We start from the raw sequence: 25,066 nt of genomic DNA on the forward strand, positions 1-25,066 counted from the left end.
CACGGCTGCAGAATGTTAGAGCACCGCGTGAATTGATTTGAACTGGAATGAACTTCTCTTTTGTTTTTAAAAGCAACGATTTTATGTGTAGCCAGAAAATATTAAAATTGCTTTCATGCAGAAGTAATTTGAAGATGTGCTCAGTGTTGAGGGTAAATATTATATTCATTAAGAAACACTGAAAGGAGTCCATTAATCTGTTCATTAAGAAACACTGTAAGGAGACAATTAATCTGTTCATTAAGGAACATCAAAAATGAATCTTCTTATTAAAAATAGGTCCAGCTGTGTATCCTCATTATACAGTGTTACTGCATGCTTAACAATGCTTGTGGCAATCTACCAATAAAAGCAAAAGATTGTCTGGTACATTAGAAATTTTGGACTCCAAACCATTATTAGCAGATTCTACTGGAAAGCAATAATTAATAAATATTACTTTTAGGTGCCAGTTCAGTTCAGTTACTTTACATTTTGTATATATTTTTATTTATTGCGTGTATATTTTGTATTGATTTATTATATTACTTATTTAATTTAACTATTCACATGACCTCAATATAAAGTCAACATCAGTTCTGAATACGAGTGTGTAGAGAGGTTGGTCATGCCTGAATGGCTATACTGTGAAGGTGTTAACTCAGTTTCTTTGAGAATAGCTGTATTTCATTATACATTATGAAAGGAGATCCCTGTTTTAAAAAAAACCAACAAAAAAAAGCGAATTGCGAAACACATTTTAAAATGGAGAGATTAGCATAACAGTTTTATGTTTGTGAGATATAATTCCTTACTCTATTGCTGCACCTCAGGGTTTGACATGTGTTTGAGTGCGTAGAATTATGGACTGACGATGGAAATGTGTGAATGTTGGAGGGTTGGGGCGGCGTCCTGTATTACAACAGCATTGGCACCAAACCACAGCAGTCCACAACTTGGTGTGAGGCAGCTATTCCTGGCTCTGCGTCTCTAACCCGAAACTGTACAAACATCAGGCTCTGTGTTGCAACACTTTATTCCTGGTTGCGAAGAGCTACATGAATGGTCATGATCTACACAACTACTGAACTGCGGAGTGGCATGTTCTGGAAGAGCATAGTACACTTAGAGTGCATGTCCATTGTTTTAGACTGAAAAAAAAATAATAATACAAAAATTCTGTTGAGGTTTTGTTTAAATTATCTAATTGATTGACCGATTTCTCTAAATTTCATATTTGCTTTGTGTCTTCATAGTATGTGGTAAACATTAACAAATCCTCATAAATACGCTTGTCCATCTTCCTATATAGTCTTAACAATGTCTACTTTGAACTTTGTACACTGCAGTAAAAAGATAAAAACCTCCACATTAAATGTAAAGCTATACCTGTAAGGAACAGAATTCTTTTGACTAGTTGTTATCTTTTGCCCATGTAGGGTCATAAATAACACAATGAAGAAAGAAAAAAATGTGCTTTTCACACTGTCTAGAAATAATAGCAGTTTATTGTGCTGTTGTTCTGACACACGTTCCCTTGTGCCGCGGCTGCTTGGTCTCCTGCTGGGCTGGAGTCTCGGGGAGAGGCTCGTTTCTGTGATGAAAGCCCCGTCTGGATGTGCCCTGTGAAGATGGAGCGCAGGAACGGCTCGACAGGGAAACGCAAGTGTCTGTCGCGCTTAAAACCGTCAGCCCCGTCTCTGCGTCCCCCTCGCTCTCTCGTCTGGCTCCGCCGTCCTCCGCAGAGCGGAACGTCTTCCCCTCCTGGCACGCCTGTCCCGTTTCTGACCATGGCTTTGAGTGGCTGAGGGGAAAGCCCTTTGATTCGAGCTCATAACCAGTTCTCGCCCGTTGACGTGTGGCTTTGAAGGCCGGGCATGTCTTTGGCAGCGGCGCTGAGATGTGGGGTGGGAGTGGTGGGGGGGGTTAGGCATTTTAAACAGTGGGCGCTGGGTTTCTCCGCTGGGTTGAACGACCACATCTGCATTTTGCATCAGAACGGTGCCTCCAGCTGCAAACCCAAAAAAATAAAATGGTCCCAACTGTTGTCAAAAAGTTGTGGTAGAGGTCAGAATTAATCAGTGCTGTCTCTTAGTTGCTGTCGCACACATTGGACTTACAGTATGGGCTGTACATCGCTGGTTGATTTTCACCCCCTATGTTCATGTGCGTGCTCCTTTCACTGCGTCATTGTGAGATCTCCTTGAGCCTACATCCTTAATAAATAATTATTTTATTTCAATAAAACAGTCATTTAACATTTCTAGAATTACCATGTTAATTTAATTTAATTCATTATTGGCCAGAGAATGTGGCTTATGACACAAAAAAACCCTTGTGTATGTAAAATCGGACAGCATTAATCATTTGAAATGATTTTGTGCAAGGACAAGTGTTTTAATCATAAATGTTTTCTGAAGCACCCTTATTGTACTGCAGATAAAGCCAAAGTCATCTTCAGTTTTCCATCCTGTCTAGACCAAATAATTGAAGCCAAGCATATTTTGGCTGAGCATCGGATAAACAGAGTCCCATCAGCCAAAACAATCAATGGTAACAATGGAAATATGAAATGTGCAATTTGCAAGTAAGGAATGTCAAGGTAATGGTTTGCCTTATGCATATTATAGCTGCCTCTTTAATAATGCTGATACCTTCGGATACGAAACAAATCAAATGTTTCCTCTGCCTTACCCACATGGGTGTTTGTGCTTACCTTTGAACTACTGACTGTCTACCTGGAATCTCTTTTAGACAAATATTCAGAATATTTCTGAACAAAGAGTTGAGTTTATTTTCCCTTTCAGTCCAGTCAATGTGAGATAATAGTATCAACAGAAAGGTGTTTGTTGAGGAAAAGGGGATTAAATGATTCTCTTCCCCTCGTTGGTCACTTCTTCCCCTTTCCGTCTGATCTTTCTCACTCTGGGTATGAATCATTGCTTGATGTAATCATTAACACGGAGAGGTGTGAGAAATAAAGTTGATGACAATGGCCGGGTTGTTTAAGGGTTTGACTCTCCGCTGGCCCAGTGTCAACAGTCCCTCTTCCCTGGCCTGAGATCCAACCCTTTTTTTTTTTTTTACTGATCATTTGAAATTTTGTCATAATGAATGAGTGATGTCACAGCTCGGTGTCATTGGGCAAACAGATAAATTAGCAGATCTGCCAAATGGAGGCATGTGTTGCTGAGAAGTATCCGCTCAGTTGAATGTGCCTATGGATTCTCATGAGAAAAGCCCTATCTCCTGTAGCTTCTACGCGTTTGGTCAACATTGTAAACCTTCCCAGCACTGGAGAGCTGTGAGAATAAATCTAAGTTAGGTCTGCCAGCTGCCCTGATTAACTCACAGACACAAACCTAATTAATGATCACATAAGAGTCTCCCCTTCACAATTTCTGAAATGAGATGCTCTGAAAGTATAATATAAGTATTTAACACCTCAACAAAATTCAATGTTTTGCCGTTGTCATTCGTTCATAAAACGACACAGCAAAACTGAAAAAGCTACAAGCCAGTTCCGCTAAGTTCACGGACTCCAGAGCCTCAAGCCCATGTCCTACAAACATAAAGATTCAAAATGATACAAAGTGAAGATGTGAGAAAAAGTTCTCTTTAAAAAAACAGAACCGAAAGTATCTGAAGCTCATTATTTAATAAACGTTAACTCTTTGATCCAAATCTATAGTTCTGTCCAATTTATTTTTAATCATAACACTGAAATTCCCTAGCAGAATACTTCTTAAACAAATCAATCGACCCAGTGATGCTGTAATTTCACACTTCTGCCTGCTTTTGAAATATTCAGTGTAATGAGTTTATTACAATCATGTGAGAATCTTGTTCCCAGAGACGCACGTGGGAATGTGTGCATAACTAAAACATGGTTTTCTTTTCTTTTTTCTTTGTTTTTATTCTTCACGGCAGGTTGACGACCAAATGAAGCTTCTTCAGAACTGCTGGAGCGAGCTCTTAATTCTCGATCATATTTTCCGACAAGTGGTGCACACAAAAGAGGGCTCCATCCTCCTGGTTACAGGTCAACAGGTAAGCCGTGCGTCCGTGTGCGCGCACCGTTCCACACCGAGCCTCCCACAAGATCTCATCAGTCACTCAGTATGTGGATCAGCATGCTTTAAAGTGCTATCGACTGCTCAGCCCTTGCAGTCACTACTCCATTAAAAATAGATTACACTTATAGGTATAACTTAATGTGACCGGAATAATCAATTATGCATTTTTTATCAAGACTCCATAAGAGAATAAATAAAGCAGTGAATTAAGCATGCAACATTCGGGGCAATAAAATGTATATGATTTACCTTTCAAGGCTCAGAGGACCTCCTCATTTGCTGGTGTGATGCCTTAGGCCTAGCCAATGCAGTCGTCACAGCAGGACTTTTAATTCCTTAGTCAATCTGTTTATAGCACCACATTCAAAGAAGTTTAAATAGGCAGTAATGAATACACTGATAAATGCTGTGAGCCAAGCAAAGAAATCTGAACTCTTATAAATTATTTATACAGTCTGTCTAAATGAGCCGCTCTCCAAATTTTGGACCGGCGGACTGGAAATGGAGGACCCAGTAAAATGTGAATGAGAGATATATTGTGCTGTAGACTGGGGGCTGCGGGACAAATACATCACAGGGTGCCTCTGGGGCAGTGACAGAAGATTGAGGGTTAAGCAGTTCCATCTCAAACAGACAGAGATTTGCCCTGTTGTTTTGTGCGCATTAGTTTGCTGCTTAATCGTATTTTCCTCTGACAGTATTATTGAGAGAGACAGAGAGAGAGAGAGAGAGAGCGAGAGCGGGGGAGAGTTCATTTGAGGATGGCGTTGAGGCGGCGTGTCGAGCTCTGCATTCCCCGCACGGCGGTAGAGTGGCGAGGCCCGCGAGCCGCTGTAGTCCTCCCCCCCCCCGCCTTGGCTGGCGTGGAGAGGCCGCGCCGCGTCCGCGGTCCCTCGAGCAGGCCCCCCCCCCCCCACCTCCACAGCGCCTGATCTGCGTCTGATAAGAAGGGGGCCGCCAGTGAGCTGGGAGAGGCGTGCGGTAGCAGGGGGGAGAACGGGGGCCGGGGCTGGTTTGCATATTCTGGTTAATGAACAGCTGGTGTGAATGGGGTCTGTGGGGAGAAGGCATTCATTATCTTCCATTATTCTCCACCGGCCACGGAGTGACAGCCACCTTCCTCCTGCAGCTACCTCCATAACCCCCAGCACTGAGCCGGCGGCGTGAGGAACGGGGAGAGGTAGCGCCCTTGTTTACAGAACACCGCCGCAATTAATTTCCCGGCCGATAAGGCCGCTGTTTTTTTTTTGTTGTTTTTTTTACGGACTTTGTTTGTGGAGTCCCAGGGTGGTGCGGTCCCTTTCAGTTAGCGTCAGAGGTGTGATCCGCCATCTACAACCCCCGCCCCCCTCCGCCCTGGCCCGCGTGTGTAAATATTATCAGATTCCCAGGAAGCGTACGGGCAGGGAGAGGCCAGGCGCTCTCGTGACGGCGCGCGGCGCCATTGATCCGCTCGCCAAGCTGGATTAGCTCCGAAGCGGGGCGACGCCCGTGAGCTGTGAGAGCGAGCGTCCGTCTCACGGCCTGCCTCAGCGGCCTCCCTCCCCAGCGCCCGGGCTTATCTGACCTTCTGGGCAATCTGAACGCCGCATACACGTACATTTGTGTTCTTTTGTTTTTTAACAAAATACCAGAAATGTTTTATTTTTGTATTTTTTTATATACCAGATAGCATTTGCTGTGTTAACCCATAGTCAGCTCTCCGATAAGGCTGCGTAAACAAGGTTTCGCTAATGCTCAGTGTACTGAAACTTCAAAATTGTGTCTCCGCTATTCAGGTACTTTTTTTTTTTAACACAATCTAGTTTAAGTCAATGTTTATGGCTTTTTCATGGTCAAGTCGGGAAAAAGCTGTCAGGCCTGAAAGCAAAGTCCATTGAGAATAACACCTCCACAGAGCCGGGGAATATGGCGTGTAATGTATTTTATGTAGTTCAGTTCAGTACCAGGTATTCCTTTTTTATTTCAGCCCGGGAATGTTGATTAGCTCTTAATGCATAGAATTTTATGAGTAGCCGAAACAGCTCTTGAAGATTGTCTCCACTGGTAAGAGAAGCTGTGGACGCACTACAAAAACATTTCGTTTGCCATTATGCATCATGGGCAATTTTCCATCCCAGAACACAGAAAATATATGTGACAAACATGTTTGTTGTCATTTCTCCACAGTGGAGCTTTTTATTGCGGGTAAGGCCATAATGCGAGATGAACCAGCCAGGCCCTGGTTTTTCATTTAAGTTATTTCATGCACAGTTGATTTTATGTAAATTGATTGACACCTTTGGGGGGGTTATGCTTTTCACTGACTCATAATTTTTTACTGCCTTAAAAAAGGAGAGAGGGAGGGAGAGAGGGAGGGGGAAGGGAGGGGGCGTTGGGGGAGACCCAGTGTGCATCTGGAATTCTCCAGCTCAAGCTAAAAAATTCTACTCATCATATTTGCACAATAAATAAATTCCAATCTGCCTGGTTTTTAATTGCAAATCCTGCTCGGGGGACCCCTTCCTGTGCTTAGGAGGCTACCGTCTACCTTCTTCCAGAAACCCTAGTGCAGTCAATTATGGTAATGAATTGTCAATAAATATAAAAATTTAATATGGCCTGCTTACGGTGAGTGGCAGCTGAGGACTTGCCTCCCAGTCAAATGTGCTGCTGCTGCAGATATTAAGTGCACCTGAAAGAGTAGCTGTGGGCCACGGGGCCCGCGCGAGACCCCCCGGGGGGCCCGAGCGCACCCCCCGCCTGGCGGACAGCGCCAGTGTCCAGGAGCGGAGGAGGAAGGGTAAACGCAGAGCCTCTGTTTATTTGATCTTGATTATCATGCTACTTTTGCCCTCATTCCCTCTCCCCACTGTGCTGATAAGATATACAGTGTGGCGTGCAGGCCAGGCTTTAACAGGAGCCAAGGGGGTGTGGGGAGGGGGGGTGGGGGTGGGGGTGTTGGGCTGAGAGCATATCTGCCATACCAAGCTAAAGACAGGAGTGAGTTTTCATTAGGCTATTTTTGTTTGTGCGCTCACTGTATGTATAGACCAGCAGAATAACAAAATGGTGTCAATAGACACACACATACAAAAACAGAGAAAACATGCATTAATCCATGTTTAAAGATTTGAACCTGAAAACAAAATCCATTTAATAATGTGACTGCACGTCCTGCATCAAGACTGCTGGAGGCCAGAAAGATGGCCAGAGAAAAGATTAGGATTTTACATCCTAGTAATCTGTTAAATTTGTAATTATGACTTCTCATGTTGCTGATGTTCTCTTTAGTAGTTGTCATTTCCCCCAAGAGAGCATGAAAATGGAAATTGATCATTCAGTAGCAAGTAGCTTTATGTTTGGAAAAAGCCAAATGAGACTGTGACTCTCTCTAACCTGTTGCTAAATGCACTTGCTGGACCTTGCAGAGATGTATGAGCAGTACTAGGACCAAGAATGCTGATAATCATGCAGAGTCTGCCTTACACACCGACACATTGCTGCAGTTATCAGTGGCTCTTTCTGTGACTCTCAGACAGCTGTTCAAGACTATGGCAAACATCGCTGTGTTTAATGTAGAAAAGCCGGGTAGACATGTGCTAGCCCTGTAAGCATTTAGCTTGGAGCACAGTTAGCATATGTTAGCATAATTAACAAGCAATAATAAATATCGGAATACAAAATTGAGAGGTTAATAGGACTTATAAACACTTTTGTGTCACCCTCAATTATTCTAAATGAAATGTGTAATTTTGATCATAGTGTCCAATAACAGAAGCATAACTAAATGGGAAACAACATATAGGTTTCACTTACTTCAATTATGCACTTTGGCACATAAAATGTAGCGTGACGTGATTATGGAACACCGCGTGCAATAATCTAACACAAAGACAATCTTATATACTGTGGGAACACTACATAGGATACTGTACAGTTATAACTGGCCCATTGGGATTGGGGTTTTTTTGTGGGGGGTGGGGGTTAAAATAAACGCATTGCATAAAGGGCCGCGTGTATATTTCAGCGTAGGCTAACCCCAAACAGTTCCCCACGGCTGGGCGACCTGGCGCTCTGTGGTACGCAGAGTCCCTGTGAGGTGGGTTTGGGACCCTGTGCTTCAGACCTGTGTAACAGGAGCGCCCCGCTCTCTCCCCTGCTTTAGGTGGACTACGCCGTGATTGCCTCCCAAGCTGGAGCCACTCTGAACAACCTCATGAGCCACGCACAGGACCTGGTGGGGAAGCTGCGCTCCTTGCAGTTTGACCAGAGGGAGTTCGTCTGCCTCAAGTTCCTGGTTCTCTTCAGCCTGGGTGAGTGCGGAGTGTGTGTGTGTGTGTGTGTGTGTGGAGGAAGGGGGAGGGGAGGCAGAAGACAGAGGCTCCCTTGCGTAGATTTATACTCTCAGTCTCCCCCAAGGTCATCGGAGGACCTTGGAATCTGCCAGGAGACTCTAAACGCTACTTCACACTGATAAAAAGACAACGCCGCGGTTGTTATGTGTGCAACAATTTCACGCCCATATTCGGAGACCTGGGAAGACTGGGCTTAATGGAGCACTGCGCCGTGGTCCCGGGAAAAAATGTGCAGCGATGACAATTCATCCATGTTGCGTTATTGATGCCATTTCCCTTGTAATATGGCACGACTGTTCGTCATGACGCGCCTTCGCACCGGAGGGCGGAGATGTGAGGAAGTTGTTCAGCGCTGTTGTTTTTTAAGTGGTGAAAACGGCGCTAAGCGGTCAGGCTGGAGTTTCTGTTGATTTTTCAGCGGTTCACCGACACAGCCAGAGGCGTCGGCTGCAGGGAAAGATGAATGTACCTGCGTTGGGTGCTTGCTGATATTCGCACTACCGGCACATCTCTCAGCTGAGATGAGGCCTTCCTGTATGAGACAGTATTAACACCTGCAGCCTGTGGGCTGCCACTAGCAGTGAAGTCATTGTGACTCTGTAAACTTACCTGTTCAAAGTGTCTTTTCTGCGCTGTTTCAGAGGTCTGGGTTCCCTTTGGTTACTGTCTATGGACACCCTCAACAAAGATGAAGATCGATATCTTGAACCAGAATATTTTCTCTTTATGTTGTAATAGCTACATGGGGTTATTGCAGTTTCCTCACTTACTACAAAAAAAGTCATGATCAGCAATAGCCTGGCCCATTGTGGATATTTGTTTTCAGTGTTCAAACTGTTGTTTGAATTCATAAGGCTTCCACAAGAGCTCTTGAGCTGTAACGAGCCACCTTGTTTATTAGCATGAAGTAATCTCTCTTGCATCTCTTCATTTGATCTGAGCTGAAAAACCCATGTTTTACACACTGCTTCACAATAATCTTATTGACCACCAGGAACTGCTAGGGAACAGCAGGTTTAAAAAGTAAAATAAAAAAATCTCATTGGCATTGCACCAAGAAACGCATCCTTTTTATTCCCTGCTAGAAAGTTTCTTCTGCAGATTAAACAAAGCGTGAATCCGGGCCTAATGAAGTGCTTTCCTGAGTGGGGAGGCCTGCGCTTTGGCCATCTGGTGGGATTAGTACTGCGGTTATTTTGTTGTGTGTGTGTGTGTGTGTGTGTGTGTGTGTGTGTGTGTGTGTGTGCGTGTGTGTGTGTGTGTGTGCGTGTGTGTGCGTGTGTGTGTGTGTGTGTGTGTGTGTGTGTGTGTGTGTGGGATTGTGGGGGGGTGGGGTTGATTATCTAAATAATTTCTCAGAAGCATCATCCATAATGAAAGGCTCACCTGAGGGATGTGTTTAGCCCGCGGCCGTGTTGAGGCCCGAGCCGCGGAGAGGCGCGGCGCTTCTGAGCGGGTAGCGCTAAAGCCGGGAGATTACAATCGCGCTGATTAACACCGCCTTCACCCGCCCAGCCCCGGCCGCCTCCGCCGTCGTAGGTCCTGCTCTGGAGCCAATTAATAATGGGTTTGTAAAAAAAAAAATAGAAATAAAGAGAGAGAGACGCGGAAGCGCCGCCGCGTGATTGGCGAGCCGCTAACGCAAGCGAGGAGCGGCGCGGGGGGGGGGGGCAGCTTCCTCCCTTTCTAATCCTGTCCTCATTCTTTGCGTCCGGAGTCCAGGGGGTGGGCCGGAGAGGACTTTCATACTTGGGAAAAGTCTGTGCTCAAGCAAGCGCGCTAAGGAACTTCCTTAAGAAAAAGAAAATACCGCATGAACGTAGAATAAAAGCTGCAGCCGAGTTGATTTTTTTTTCAACTTTTGTTCAATCTAACATCACATCAGAAAGAATGGCCTCTGCGGATGCTGGTCTGCGAAGGTTAGGGCATTGACTGGGAGTTTGACGGTTCTGCTCTTCGGTGATGTGGAATCGCTCTTACGCGCCAGAAGTATTTCCGCTGGAATGGCAGTTTAGCGTTCGAGCATTAGCACACCGCTCGCTCCCTGCTGAAGTAGCATTCCCAGATTAATCTGCCATTGTGATTCCATGCATTTCTCAGCTTCTTTTTTTTTTTAGGGGGTTTTGTTCAAGAAGTCTTTCCCGTTGGCGGCAATATTCTGATAATTCAAACCTAAAATCAATGTGACGTAAACGCGCGGTCAGCTCAAGGCCGGGCCGAGGCGGGCGGCCCGCGTTCAGCACGCCTCCCGCGTCAGCTCTCGCACCTGCAAGGTCAGATTCGGCGCCGCGTCCCGCGTAAATCCTCGCTCGCCCGCCCCTCTGCGCGGCCCTTCCTCATTCCTGAGCTTTACGAATTAGCCCTATTAAAGGAAATCAAAGGCGCATTTCCTCTTCCTGTCGTCCACTCCGCCGCGCGGGGCTCTAACTTAGAGTTGTCTGTCAGCTCCGGAGACGCGTCGCGATCCGTCAGTGTCCGCCGCCCAGGGGCTCTTTGTGAGGCCAGGTGTCGATAAAGAGGAGGGGAGAGAGAGAGAGAGAGAGAGACATCACTCGACCCGGGAGGAGTCACTTGTCTTTTGTGGGGTTTCGGGACGGGGCGGCGCGTTGCCTCGACATCTCTCTCTCTCCCGACAGTTCCTGTTCTCACTCCGTCACGCTGAAGGCTTTATCAATGGGTAAATAATGGCGGAGCCAGCATCGATCCCCCCCCCCCCCCGCCCCGCGCGTCTCCCCGACAGGCCGCAGGAATGTGTGGATGACACGCAGGTGCGCGGCCCGCCCCCCGGTGCCCTCCTGCTCCACCCCTGGTGTCGTGACGCTGTCGCCGGGTAAAGGGATCGCATTGTCCCCGCGCCTGCCTTGCGCAACAGGAAGTGTCCTTGTGTCACACGGCACAGGAAGTGTTTCCTTATGTGCGAGTGGATTTGTGTCTGTTGTTTAACTGTTTCTCACGAAGGCATGTCTGTATGTGTCTCTGTGTGTGTTTGTGCGTGTGTGTGTGTGTGGGTGTGTCCATGTCTGTGCATGTACTGTATCCATGTGCGCATGTTTCTCTTGTTTCTTGTGTTTATCTGTGGGAAGAGTGATGTGTGCGTGTTTGAGCACTCTTGTAAGTGTGCATACACATTTGCACCCGTATGTGTGTAAGCATTTGTGCTTATGTTTGTGTATGCGTGCGTGTATGTGTGTGTGTGTCAGCGTATGTGTGCATGTATGTGTGTGTAAGTCTGCACATGTGTGTGCGTGTGTGTGTATGCGTATGCATGCCAGATGCAGGAAACAGAGGTTAAAAATACAGTCTTGGGAACTTTGGGTAACCCCACTGCTAGGTCAGGTCTTGTCAGTTGTAATTGTAAGTAAAGCAGTACCGTCATGACTTGTCAGAAGCAAGTAAGCAGAGGAGAGCCAGGCCTGTGTCATAAGTGTTCCCGACTGAGGGGAGATTTGTGGGCAGGGTGCTAAACAAACTCACCTTTGCTTTTACTGGAAGAGGTAGAGAATGCCAAGAAATACCAAATTATTTGATTTCTTTGCCACAGTTCTGTTGCATTCATAATTTCTATTGCTCTTTCTGTGGAACTTTGATTCCTGTTGAAGCGCAGCCTGCTTTCCCTGTTCCTCTCGGCATTTATAACTGCACCACAGATCCTCACTTCTGTGAACCGCAGGCGTGTTGATGTGAATTAGCAATAAAAGTAATGGCACTGTTTGCACTGCGCATCAGCCTCTCTAAAGCCCATAAACGATGGGTAAGGAGTGACAGATTTGCAACCTTCGGCACACCTCAGATGGGTCTTAATTCGAACGCACGGTGATTAGTTAGGCCATGGGTGTCAGCTAGCTCCCCCCCCCACGTAATAAGCACCGTTTTCTCATTAGCATCTTCACCTCATTTCTCTGAAGTCCCTGCCCTGGCGTGATGGGGTCACCTGCCAATCTGCTGAAACAACAAACTGGAAACGTGTTGAGCCCATTTTTTTAAAAACGGTATTTCTCCCAACCCTCGACCCACCCCTGCCCCCCCCCCCCCCCCCCCCTCCAAAATTCACATTCCCACATAGGGAGACCTTAATGAAGCAGGCATGCCTTCTTTCACTTGTCAGAATCAATGCATTGGTGCCCATCATGTGCACCCGGAGTTAAGTAATGTATGCATGGGAGAATAATACAGGCAAATATTCATTTCCTGAAATGTATGAAATCGTTTGGAATTCAGTCAGGATTGATTAACATTCAGACCCTGCGACGGTTCAATATTTATGCTTCTGAGACCCGGCCGGGGCGAATAATGGTGCATAAAACTGCAGCTATGTCTTAATTAAATGCAAGATAATAGGGGAAGGTTTTTCTAGTGAGCCAAGCAGTTTGTCAGTGACGGGCAGTAAGTCATTTGGAAGTTGCGCGTTTGGGCCGGATCAATACGCGTATAAACCAGGACGACGGACGGAGGCCCGTAGCGGGGAAACAGGGGGCTTTGCGGAGGGTCAGCGGAAGCCAGGCAGCCCCAGGAACGTAGAGAAATGAAATGAAATGAAGATAAAAAGGGAGAAAGAGAGACCTGACCTGGGACCAGTTATAATCAGAAAGCCTTCCCTTTCAGGCTACTACTGGTTCCCATGAACCCACAGTACATGCCAGTCCATTTTGTGTTTTGTTTAGTAACGTAATGTTAAATTATGTACAAATTTTCTGTAGAAAATATATCCTGCTATATGTGTTTTTTCATTTCTTCTCTTTACATTACTTTGATATTGTGAAAATTAGAATATGCCTTCATATTTACAGCTTTAAAGGTTAATAAGACCTCTGTGGAAAAATAATACATCTCGGGGCTTTTACGTGCATTGGGAACATGGATTCAATTGCATATATTACAAGTGTATATTTTTTCTTTTTATATTTATTTTTCTCAAAACCTTCTTCTTGGTATATATTCAGGCTTGCATGTAAACATTCTGATGTGCCTCCATCTCAGATTTAGAAAGCCCAGAATGCGCGTGTAGGGTCTGATAGGGAAGTGTGCTTTAATATCTTTTCTGGTGCCAGAAATCTAAAGCAACCCGAAGACACTCATTGCGAGCACTTTCAGACCTGGTCTTTAATGAGATCCTAAAAGGCTTTCAGACTTTATCAAGCTTTAAAAGCTCCAGATCTCCAAGAACAGCGTTATTACCAGAGCTCTGCGGCAGGCTGCTGTCATTAAATATGAGTCTCGCAGAATTACAGCGCTTTACCTTTGACCTCTTCCCTCCTTACCTCACATCAGGTCTGTTTAATAAAACCCACCCGTTCCCTGCCTCTCCTATTTCCACAATTCACGTTACGTACGTACTCACTACGCTATATTCAATGGAGTTCTGTGGGTTTCTGTTTCCTGATGCAGATTTTCCCCTGCAGTATATGTTTGCACCTGCTCACCCCTTACAGTGTTTCCTTCAGATCAGTATACTATCATCCCATACATTTATTTAGTCTGCATTCAATGAGATGATGATTTCATGTCAGAATGTCTGACAGTGTTGTGGTGCAATGCTACAAATAATTTAAATGACAGCGCTCATTATGTACTGTAGTGCTGCAGCTGTGTTATCAAATAAAAAATCTTTGCTTGAGATTTCCTCTATAGTCAAAACTGTGAAGACAAAAACGTTGGCTCAATGCACTCCTTTTACATCGGGATGGGCAATATTTTTATATTCAGTACTCCCATACCAATACTGTGGCAAGTAATTAATAAATTAATGAATGAATAAATGCATTTTTTATTTGTGTTCTGGAGGTTTTTCCTGGACACAAATTACAAATGACAGAACATTCCATTTATCTGAAAAAATAATTTTAATGAGCTACATGGTGCCTTATAAGGTATATTGAAGTATTTAAAATATGTAAATGTGTGCAAGTCAGACAAAGCTGTTCATTACATTTGACTGGTGCATGTATGAAGTATATCAACAGTTATTCCCTGCAATGTTTTTATTAATTTCAAAAGTGTACACATTTTTTCCCAAATATTACACTATTTCAATATTTGGTATTTTTTACTGACCCCAGTGGTCTGATTGCATTATTATATTAAAAAAATTGTTATATTAAAATCCAATTTCTTGCTGTCAGGTTACATGGTTATGTTATGTTATGGTGAAATTCATATACTATTCTCACTTTAGTGTGGGACCTGGTTGTGTTGATTTTTTAGAAAAAAATATATAGTTATATCAACATTAAAGGAGAAATCAGTGCAAGAAATCTGTATAAAATATGTTGTACCTCACCTTGTGAAAAATATATCTACCTCATTTCAAATTACTTGCATGTAATATGTAAGCCCATAACAAAGAAAATGTACAGGACCCCATCCCAAACAATGTTTTCAACAGGGTATAACACCACCTTTTATTGTAGAGAATGCATTTAGAAAATTCTGTGAATGTTGCAGCTCAGGTACACTGCAAAAAAACAAGCTGCATGTTGCTTACATTTTGTGTTTGGGACTTAGGCTAGAGAGAAAGACTGTCACCATTATACATGTTCTCCATTTCACAAGACACCTCCAGTTACTTAAATGATAACGAGGATCTGTACCACAATGACATCATCATTACAAAAGATATTTTGCAGATACAAAAGGAGGTTTTGGTTTTGGTTCATGAAATATGGGCCATGCCAATTATTTTGAGGGCAAGAGGGAGCATACCAAATGATGATTTTTGGGTGGGGATCCCCATTGATGATTATTGCTATATATAAATTTTTACAATCTTGAACAAAAAGTGACATAGCTGCCATTGTATTTTTCTTATGCCAGTTTAAATAAACATGAATAATCACTGTGACTGACACATTGTGGTTCACAACTTTGGTGCAAAATGTCTAGCATGGAGACTGCTGACACATTTTTAAAAATCCATTTCATAATTTTTAAACGTTTTATTTAAGCACCATAACATTTTAGCATCATGAAACCAAGAATATCCTGGCAAGCAAGCAAACGCAAAGCGAATGGTGTTTTCCTAGTTTCTCTAAAAAAAACACCTTTCCTGCGAGCAGTGATTTAGGAGACGGCGAGGTATTACTGTTGGTGCCTCTCCTCTCCCCCGTACCCTTATTACATGCTGTCAGTTTATTATAAAACATTAGGAAAGCAGGGGAACACTTACAGTTACTGTCGTATCGATTCCTGGGATAGATTCTGTGATTTACTATCGGGCCCTTCCTGTATGTCCACCTTCTCGGACTGCTATTAAGCTCTGTGCTTTCCTTTGGCCGTTGATGTGTCAACATTAACAGTTACAAGCAGCTACAGGAAATCAATGGCCAACTTTTATTACCGGGTGCATAACGTGCGCTGCGCCTGTACCCAGGTACTTAACAGTCCAGGAGAGCTCGGAGCTCGCTGACTGCATGTCAGGTGTCTCCTAAGTGATACCTGCACTGGAAATATCAATCATGTGCAGGGGAGCTCATCTCGTTTAGTTTTTTTTTAAATTGCTTTTGTTGGAGACAACAATGCTGAGATTTTTTTTTTTTTTGTCATTTCAGTCGAATTTTAGGTACAGGTTTTAGAAATACAGATTATGCTCTGTCTAATATATATTTTTGAGAAGATTGTAAGAAGATTAAGATTTTATTATTTTGTTTTGTTACTTTTCTTATCTTTGCTGTATGCTTTAGAAGTGATTCAATACTGACTCGTTCCTGAATTGTTACAAATTAAAATAATTCATAAGAAAACACCTTGCAAGCAATTATACAGCACAAAGATGTATAATAACAGCTGACCTGTAGGACATATCATATCCTACATAAACATATTTGTCTTGGGGCAAACTTATCATTCTTGACTTTACACATTTTTATTGAGCTATTTTTCACATAATGTACAATAATTACAGTCATTTCCAGAAGGGGAAGTGTGTTGGTTTTTTGGATGCTAGACGGGTCCCCTGTTTACTGTGGATCAATAGACTAAACTTCATAAAAATTTTTAAATATACAGCAGCACGGTTGCATGTTCAGGGAGCACTGGCTTGACGTTGCTAAAGCACATCAGAGAAGTCCCATCCCCGACTATAAGTCACCCCAGTCGTGTCTTGAGGTTTTCAGCACATGCTGTGCGGAGTGAGCAAGATGCTGTTTGACCCTCGGCGGCGTGTTGACGCGTACGCGATGGTGCTCTTTTCCGGTTGAAGGCGGGGCCTGCGGAAACAACGCAGGCCTGGCGTTCCCCGCGGTAGCGCGCGGGAGCGCGAGCCCCGAGCGGATGGCGGCGGCGTGAGTGATAGGAAAACGAGAAGCGGCAATAGCCACGCTCGGGGTACCTATTGATCCGCGCGCCGCCCGGCTTATTTAAACAGGACACACAAACACAGATGAGCAGCTACACAGCCTCGACATAAAAACTTGTCATTTCTGTATTGATTCCGCAGAGGCATCTCTGTGCGGCGGCCATCTATAAAGCTGTCGGCGGTCACGCGGGGCGAACGTGGGCGCTGTGCGCTGCTGCAGCGCGGCTATGAAAGGCCTGCCTCTCTCTGGAAGCCTGGGGGCCCCCAGAAACTGCAGAGGGAAGATGGGCCCCCAGGCTGGGGCCACGGGCAGAGCTTATAGCCTTTCAGAGGCTCCTCTAAAACATGGGGGAGGTCCTGTACTGTAGTTGACTGCAGTTGGGGAATGGTAAAGGCCCAGTTATTGGAATATGTGCCATTTTCAATCAATCAATCAATCAATCAGTCAATCAGACTCTATTTGTATAGCACTTTTCATACAAGTAAATGTAACACAAAGTGCTTCACACAATACAACAAACCGCCCACCCCCCCGATTCCATACTCAAAGTGATAAATGATTTTGTAAATTGATAAAACACTCAATAATAACAGCATTCAATAAAACAGGAACTGAAGGACTGAGGAAAAGTCAGTTCCTCAGCAAAGTCAAGCATTTGCTCTGTGAGCCCTGTTCTCCCTGACCTTGATACACTGTGATTCCGAGGCCCTGACAGAGAACTGAGCAGTGAAATTAGAAACCATCTAAAATGCAGAGCGTATGATCCAACAGGTGCTATGCCCATGGCTCTTATACTCTACAGCACCCTCCACCCCCCAAATAAAACAAGTGTATATTTAGGACAACAATGTCTTCTGCCGCCTGGGCTGTCTTTCTGTTGAAAACAAGTCTAATTATCTCTCCTCAGCTATTGTAACATAAACCCTGACCAGCCACGGCTGCTGTAGGCAGGGACAACATGAGCCGTGTGTGTGTGTGTGTGTCACGGGTCTGACAGCTTTAGCAAACAGCACAGGCCAAAGCCTTTATTCCAGCACAGCCAGAAAGCAGGTGCGCGCAGTCTAATGCCTGCAGTCGGCCAAAATCTGGTCCGGTTCTTTCGTGGCCATGACTACCAAAACTGACAGCTTCTCAGAATGGGCCAGGAAAGGGCGCGAGGCCGCTCCAGCGACTTCCTCCGCGCGCGATGCGGAGACCGCCGCGATGCAGCATTGCATTCGGCCATCTGGCCCGCGGACCTGCGTTGTTTTTGGCACGTGTCGCCGCGTGCGCTCACTTCTACGAGAAGCGTCTGATGTTACGACATCGGCGAGAGCGTGCCAAAGTCGGGCGGCGGCCTGCGTGTCGTTTTTTTGCGTCCAAGGGCGGACGGTAATGCTTGAAAATGAATGAAACGTTTCCTCCGAGTGAGAGCATCGTCGAGTGTAAGGGGAAGCTTTTTCATTAGTCAGAGCTGAACGGCTGCATTAAGAAAGCAATTTCTGACAGCTGTGGGGAACTGCACTTCTCTCCCACGGCGTTGTTTGTGTCTTCCAACAAAATCAGCGGAATCCAAACAGGAAGACGTCTGCGTTACATAAAGCCGACGGACTGTGTTTTTATAAATAAATTGTCTCTCTAAATTGTTCCTTCCAGGCCTTTCAGTGCACGCAGATCATGTCCTGAGCGTGTGCTTTAGTGGACGGTATACTGTTTGTGAAAGGCTACGCGCGCAGAGTCACAAACCTGTCATGTTCCGTTACCCGCCTGGGCAAGGACAGTGTTTCAGGCGATGTAGCTGAATAAGTTACACATAACCACACAAAAAAATTAAAATGAAATAAAAAAACGTATTGGCAGTTTCCTCCTGTGTCACAGGACCAAAGAACCAGCCTCAGAGAGGGATATGCAAATGACATCTTTTTCTTTAGTCAGCACTATGTTCATCATCAAGAGAGAAAGAGAGAGAAAGAGGGGGGGAAAAGTTGAATATGTATAGGAAAAAAAATGACACTATGGATTAACTGTCCTTCATACAGAAAATATACATCCCCAGGCACTCTGTTGAATTATTAATTCAAATTTGTCAAAAAGAAAGAAAAAACATATTGATGGGAACTTGGCTTTAATGACCTCATTAAGGGTGTGCGTTCCATTACTGGTGGGAGTTTTGCTGCTCTAGGATTTTAAAGGAAGTGGGGATACTTGACCCCTGAATGATTTTCTGTCACTTTATCATAAACAAGACTGTCAATGTATTTCATGCTCTCTGTCTCTCTCATAAACACACACACACACGCACTCACACATATTTGTGTAAAACACTTGAATACAACCCAGTTTTTCCAAAAGTGCTGAGAGACAGAGAAACATAAGGACCCATTGTTTATTCCGTTTGTGTGTGGGTCGCTGGGTCTCCTCTCTGACTAACATTTCTGTCCTTCTATTAAAATGCTACTGTACGATTCAAATATACTTCCTCCTTTTCAAAGTGCGTCTTAGCCTTGAAAATGTATTGCATTTCAGTACATATTTCAACAGGCATGTATTTCATTAATGATAGATTGAATTTCTTTCATATACAGTAGTGTTACACTTACTTTGGTCGAGTGATACAAATTGCTTTCTGCACAGAAATACTTAATATATGAAACATTTTAGTGTCTATTTAACACGCTGTTGCGTACGTCCTCCCCTTCAGAAAATGCATTCTTGTTTTTAATGAGATATTACACATTTAATGAGATAGTTGACATTTAATGAGATATTAGACACTTCTTATCTGGTTTTTTTGTGCATGTGTGTTCTTGTGTACGTCTGTGTACCTGTGTGTGAGGGGGTTAATAAAACAGCCCGTTGAGTTCTGACTGCATTAACAGGTGCGAGCTCAGGCTCTTGGGAGAAGCAGGCCCTCGGAGACCGACGTATTGAAAGGCGTTTGTATTCGCCCGAAGGCCCTGTTGATTTTTAGCTCCTGTTCTCCTGGAGCCGGGCGGGGCTCTCTTTGTTTGACTGTGGAACCTGCATTGGTGCTCCAGAGCATCGGGGTGTCACAGTGCAGGCCCCGGACTCGAGGGCCACCCGTCCGTTCATCTCCCGACCTCAAGTGTCCCAGCGCGCTCGACAGCGCTCTCTTTCTCTGTCCCCGTAAACTGTGCTGGAAAACAAGGCCAGGGGTGAGGAACTTTGAACCACGCATCCACCGCGAGCCGCAAGGTCGCAAATTAAAAACCCAATGCGGCGCACTGCGTTCCCCATTGAGTAGACCTGCAGTGACACGCTCTAGAGAAGAATTAATTAGCCGCATGCCCTACAGAAAGGTCTCATATTATCACAGTATAAAACGGCAGCAAGATCATGGAGCTACCCTGTATTTAAAAATAAGCAAATACATAATGTCAGTTTAAATGAGTGGTGGAGATGGATGCTAATGCAGATTGGCACACGTACGGTGTGTTGTTCTTGACCTACTCATTTTCAAACAGATCTGCGCCATTGGGATGGATTGTTATGAGGGCTTTTGTAGTGATTATGCGTGGTGAAAAATGAAAGCATTCAAGGTAGTATTAATACAGTATTAACAGAACGCATGTTTGCACAGATCAAAAGTGGACTCTTAAGCAATGTTTGTGTGAAGCCAAACCGCATGCAGGAGATGGATGCTGATGCACATTGGCGCACATGTACAGCGTGCTGTTCTTGACCCGCTCGTTTTCAGATAGATCTGTGCCATAAGGCCGGGTTGTTATGAGGGCTTTTGTAGTGATTATGCATGGTGATATAATGCTCTTCTCGTCGGTGCAGGGCTCATAGCTCTTAATAACACTGGCTTTGGCCACAAAAGAATAAATAGATGTAAATGTATTTCCCTCACCTCTGGAGGATGCCAAGTGCCTCTCAGCCAGTATTTGTAACAAGAAGGGTTTGTCTGTGCTTCTCTTGTTTATTTCATCATACCTAAGGCACTTTTCCCCTTCATTCGAATTGCTGAACGAGCAGACCTGTCCTTGGGCAACCGGGCTGATTCCGCTACCTGCTTAGCACAACAACTGGAGCTTAAATTTGACTTAATATATCCCCAACTGGATGATCCTGTTTAATTCCGTTTCATAGCAGCCGGGCACTTTGCCCACTGGTCCAGGTTGACTAGGTGAGTAAATTAAGCCTTCATGCTTTATTCTGACACACTGGCAAAGCTTGTCCCTGCTGGCTCATCACAATCAAATCACATGGTGTTGGGAGGCCCCTAGACTCCTCAAAGAAATGAATGTGCTGGTAGAGTCATTTACATGCATTAGGAACACATGGGCTTTATATCTGAAATGCAGTAGTAACCCTGCAACCCGAAATGAAAAACTTGAGGTCGGGAATAGGCCCTGTTCCTGAACAAGTTTGCAGCCCAGCGTTCAATTAGTTGCCAGATAGACACCTGTTTCCTTTTATAGTGATCCTGCACACACACGTGTGTGTGTATGTGCGTGTGTGTGTGTGTGTGTGGGTGTGTGTGCGAGAGAGGGAGGGAGGGACAGAGAGAGAGATTGAGTTCTGTATCATTAGAGATCAAAATCCAGTTTTGTACTGTTCCAGCTTGACCCTCAGTACACTTTTCTATACTTCAATGCGGCATTGTGCTGTTCAGATAGCGTGTACTCACTGCCTTCAAACTCCATGTTAAGAAGTGTTAAGAACTTCAGATTTCCCTGTTTTATGTCTATAACTGAAAACCCAGCGACAATCCACCAGGGGATTGTGGAAACAAGGAGGTAAAGCGCTTCGGGGAGGAAGGCAGTTTTGAAAATATTTCTAACATAAAGCTTTAAAAAGAGGTAGGTCCCTTGCAATTTCTTCAGTTCTCCAAAAAATGAAAGCAGTCAGGGCAGTATTAACACAGTATTAACAGGACACATGTATGCATCGAACAAAAAGACTCTTAAGAAATGTTTGTGTGAAGCCAAACTACACATACTGTTCAAAAAATAATTATCAAATGGGATACTCCAGTACATACAGTATTTCTAATCTAACGTGGCATCAGGGCATTTTTTCAGTTTTTTTTTTTGTTTGTCCCAGAGTGGGGCCAGTATGTAAACTTTATGGAATTATGTATGAAATTCTCTTGGAGCATTAGGCAGTGGCCAGGTGGACAATACCCCTCATTGGGTTGGGTTTGTGTTTCAACGCTAAGCTCCACCACCTTTATGGGTGGTGTACTGAGTTGGACAAGGGGGAAAACTGAATTTACCGCACGGACGATAACAGCTCATCATACCGGAAAGGCTTCCCCCTCTCTCAGGAGGGTCTGTAGACGCAGCTTTACCCAGAACCACCTCAGTGGCCTCTGTGGAGCTGCGACAGGCTTTAAAAGCCTGCGTGTGGCTGGCTGGAGTATAGCCCTGCGCAGAGCACGTTCGCTCAGGTCTGCCACGCCATCGAACCCTCGCACGCTTAGCTCGCTTTCAGCTGAGAGCTTTTCGCCGCGCCAGGCTCGCGTCTCCAAACCCGGAGTCACTGACGAGTGAATGAGTGAATTTCAGTTCCTGGCAAGTAACAATTGCGTGGAAATTTGAAATATTTCCATTGTGTTTACTGCCAGACGTATGACAAGTGTTAAACTTTCAGTCCAATGCGCATTGAATGAGAGTTGATGATACCGTGTTATTGAATTAGTGGACCGTTATAAAGAATGGACAATAAAGGAAAAATTCAGACTGCCTGCAATCTGTGAACATTGGGCAGAAAAAAAACGAATCCTTTCAAAATTTGACAAAGCATTGTGACTATTATTTTGAAATATATTTTTTTATCAGTATACTTTTCAACTCCTCATTGAAATTAGATGAGCATACACTTAAATTATAGAACAACACATTCGCCGTAACAGTGTGCAGGAGGGGGGAGGGGAGGGGATGCGCAGCCCTCTGCTTTTGAATGAATGCGGTGGATAGATACACAGAAATTCCTTCTAATTAAAGTGAGAACCACTCCAGCATATTGATGCTGTGCGTGAATGCGCAGGGTCGCCTGGTGTGATCGCTAGTCAAATGAACAATATATTCCACAAGACCTAAGGGTTTAGCGTTGCGCGTCGGCACAGAGTGTGCGCAGCAAGGCTGTTTCATGTAAAAAAAAAAAAAAAAGTTGATAATTAGTCCCACAGTGGATGATGTAGAGAGGGAAGATAAGACGCACCGTGTTGAGCTTCAACCTGACTGTCTCGCTGGATAGCGCTGAACATAATGCAGTTTTCTCTCTTTATCAGGGGCATGATCAAATTGGGTTTCCTCGCCGCTGATAAATTAAATAAACACGTACTATACAACACAGCACACTGCCAGCAACCTGTCTTGCACAGGTGGAATAGCTATCAAGCTAATGCCGTCAATCATTTTTGGTCTTCCTCCCCTTTTCTCTCTGTTTTTTTTCTTTTTTCAAAAGGAGCCTCATAATAATTAGCAATTAAAATGGAGCTTTTTTTTGCATCATTTTTTTTCCCTAATTAGTTTGACAGCGCTATTCGGCTCCAAATCTCAGTAGTTTTGAGTCTCCCCCTTCCTCATTCCCAGATAGCCCCAGAAATTCTTGCCATGAAACCATGGTAACATCTGATGTCTTGGCTAATGATCCTGTCTCATATACAGTATCTCAGTAAGTTTGAGATTGAATTAGCAAAAAAAAAGTATGTGAAAACAGATATGGTGGAACGCGCATTAAATATGTGATATCACTGAAATGCCTCAGTGCGGTGCAACCCGACGATGCAAGCACATAAATTTAAAATTCATTACAGGCGCGAGGGAGTATGAACATGGAGCTAATGTCCATTCCCCCAGCCGTGTCTGTATAAAAGAAATCAATAAAAATCTTGTGAAAATATTTGGTTGGGTCACGCAAACTCAGAAGTGAGGGATGACAGCAGAAGATGCGAATGTCTTATTTATATGAATGTGTGTGCGCGTATGAGTGTGCTTTGGGGCTGGGGCGGGGGCGGTTGAGGGAGGGGGGATGGGGGGGGGGGCGTGTGTGTCAGGTGCACCACCCATTCTTGGCCTGATTTCGCCTCTGAGTGTCACGGAGGGGTCAGGGAGAACAGCCCCCCGTAAGCGGGGCTCTGAAGGACTCTCCGCTCGTTCTCCAGACCTCATTAGTCACTGATATATTTTCTTTTTCCAGGCGAGGCAGTCGCAGGGCAGATTATTTTGGGAAGCAGTGGAGTGTGCCAGCTGGTTCATTAGTGATGGCCGGGCAGGTCAGAGTCTTTCAGAATCATTTGGAGGTGTCAAACAGACACAGGGACCCTGTCAGTTTCTATTAGAATGAACTGCACAGGGGTTCCCACTACACATTCAACCTAGGGTCAAAGGAATTAATAAAAGATCGCGTGCAGTGGTCTTTACACCAGATTAAATGCGGGAGTACACCAGGGATTCATTAGCAAGTCATATATTACACTGTGAGCAATTCGGCCTGCCATAAATTTATTTATTTTTCTTAGTACATATAATCAACCTTCCCTTATCACTGTAACGTCCCTTTAACTGCCAGTCTGGTGTAAAAAGTGCTTCTGAATCAAATATTTACACAATTTTTGATACAGAAGCACTTTTTACACAAAAGGATAATTTGTTTGTGTTACTATCGGAGCAGGCTGTGTTAACTACTGTAGTCTATTTTTTTCAATAAGAGAAATTGCAATAAAAGAAAGCAATAGAAATGAATTTTTCCCCAGTTAATAGAATCATTTACACACACAGAGAGAGTAACCTTATACTCTAGTTTTATGGTGTGTGGTCTGCCCCCCAGCCCTTGCATTCATTTATAATCAAATGTTTATGAATTTCCTATGGTCACAGTTTTGATCTTTTTAATTCCTGTGTTCCTGTTCGGTAAGCCTGAGTCTCATAAGATATTTTCTTTCAGCTGTCTGGAAGGTTCCAGAAAGTGTAGTCGTGAGTCAGGGCGTGTTGAACGTTCTTATTTGAGCGTATTGAGTTCAGGAAAGTGACCGCGTCTTCCTCCGGCTCTCCCCACAGACGTGAAGAACCTGGAGAACTTCCACCTGGTGGAGAGCGTGCAGGAGCAGGTGAACGCGGCTCTGCTGGACTACACCATGTGCAGCTACCCCCAGCAGACGGACAAGTTCGGCCAGCTCCTGCTGAGGCTGCCGGAGATCCGGGCCATCAGCCTGCAGGCCGAGGAGTACCTGTACTACAAGCACCTGAACGGGGACGTGCCCTGCAACAACCTGCTCATCGAGATGCTGCACGCCAAGCGTGCCTGAGGCCCCGCCCGCCGCAGTCGACACCCCCGCCTCCGTCCACCCACCCCTTTCCCGCAAATTCTTGCCACCCCACGCCAGTTTCCTCATCTCACCAACCTCCCCCCCACTCCCACCCCCAGTCAGACA

General features: G+C 44.7%; 1 protein-coding gene across 6 annotated transcripts in view; it reads left to right on the plus strand.

Moving 5' to 3' along the window:
* Nucleotides 1-25,066, plus strand: part of nr5a2 (nuclear receptor subfamily 5, group A, member 2) — a 50,376-nt gene extending 25,310 nt beyond the window's left edge. For 5 of the 6 annotated variants that reach the window (XM_035415973.1, XM_035415971.1, XM_035415976.1 and 2 more), the window contains exons 6-8: nt 3,910-4,029; nt 8,203-8,350; nt 24,693-24,940. In XM_035415973.1, the coding sequence (XP_035271864.1) occupies nt 3,910-4,029; nt 8,203-8,350; nt 24,693-24,940 (516 nt within the window). Of the gene's footprint in view, nt 1-3,909; nt 4,030-8,202; nt 8,351-24,692 lie in introns of all 6 variants that reach the window. The other variant, XM_035415975.1, reaches the window with a different exon arrangement.

This window comes from Anguilla anguilla, chromosome 4, assembly GCF_013347855.1.
Source record: "Anguilla anguilla isolate fAngAng1 chromosome 4, fAngAng1.pri, whole genome shotgun sequence".
NCBI classification, from domain to species: domain Eukaryota; kingdom Metazoa; phylum Chordata; class Actinopteri; order Anguilliformes; family Anguillidae; genus Anguilla; species Anguilla anguilla.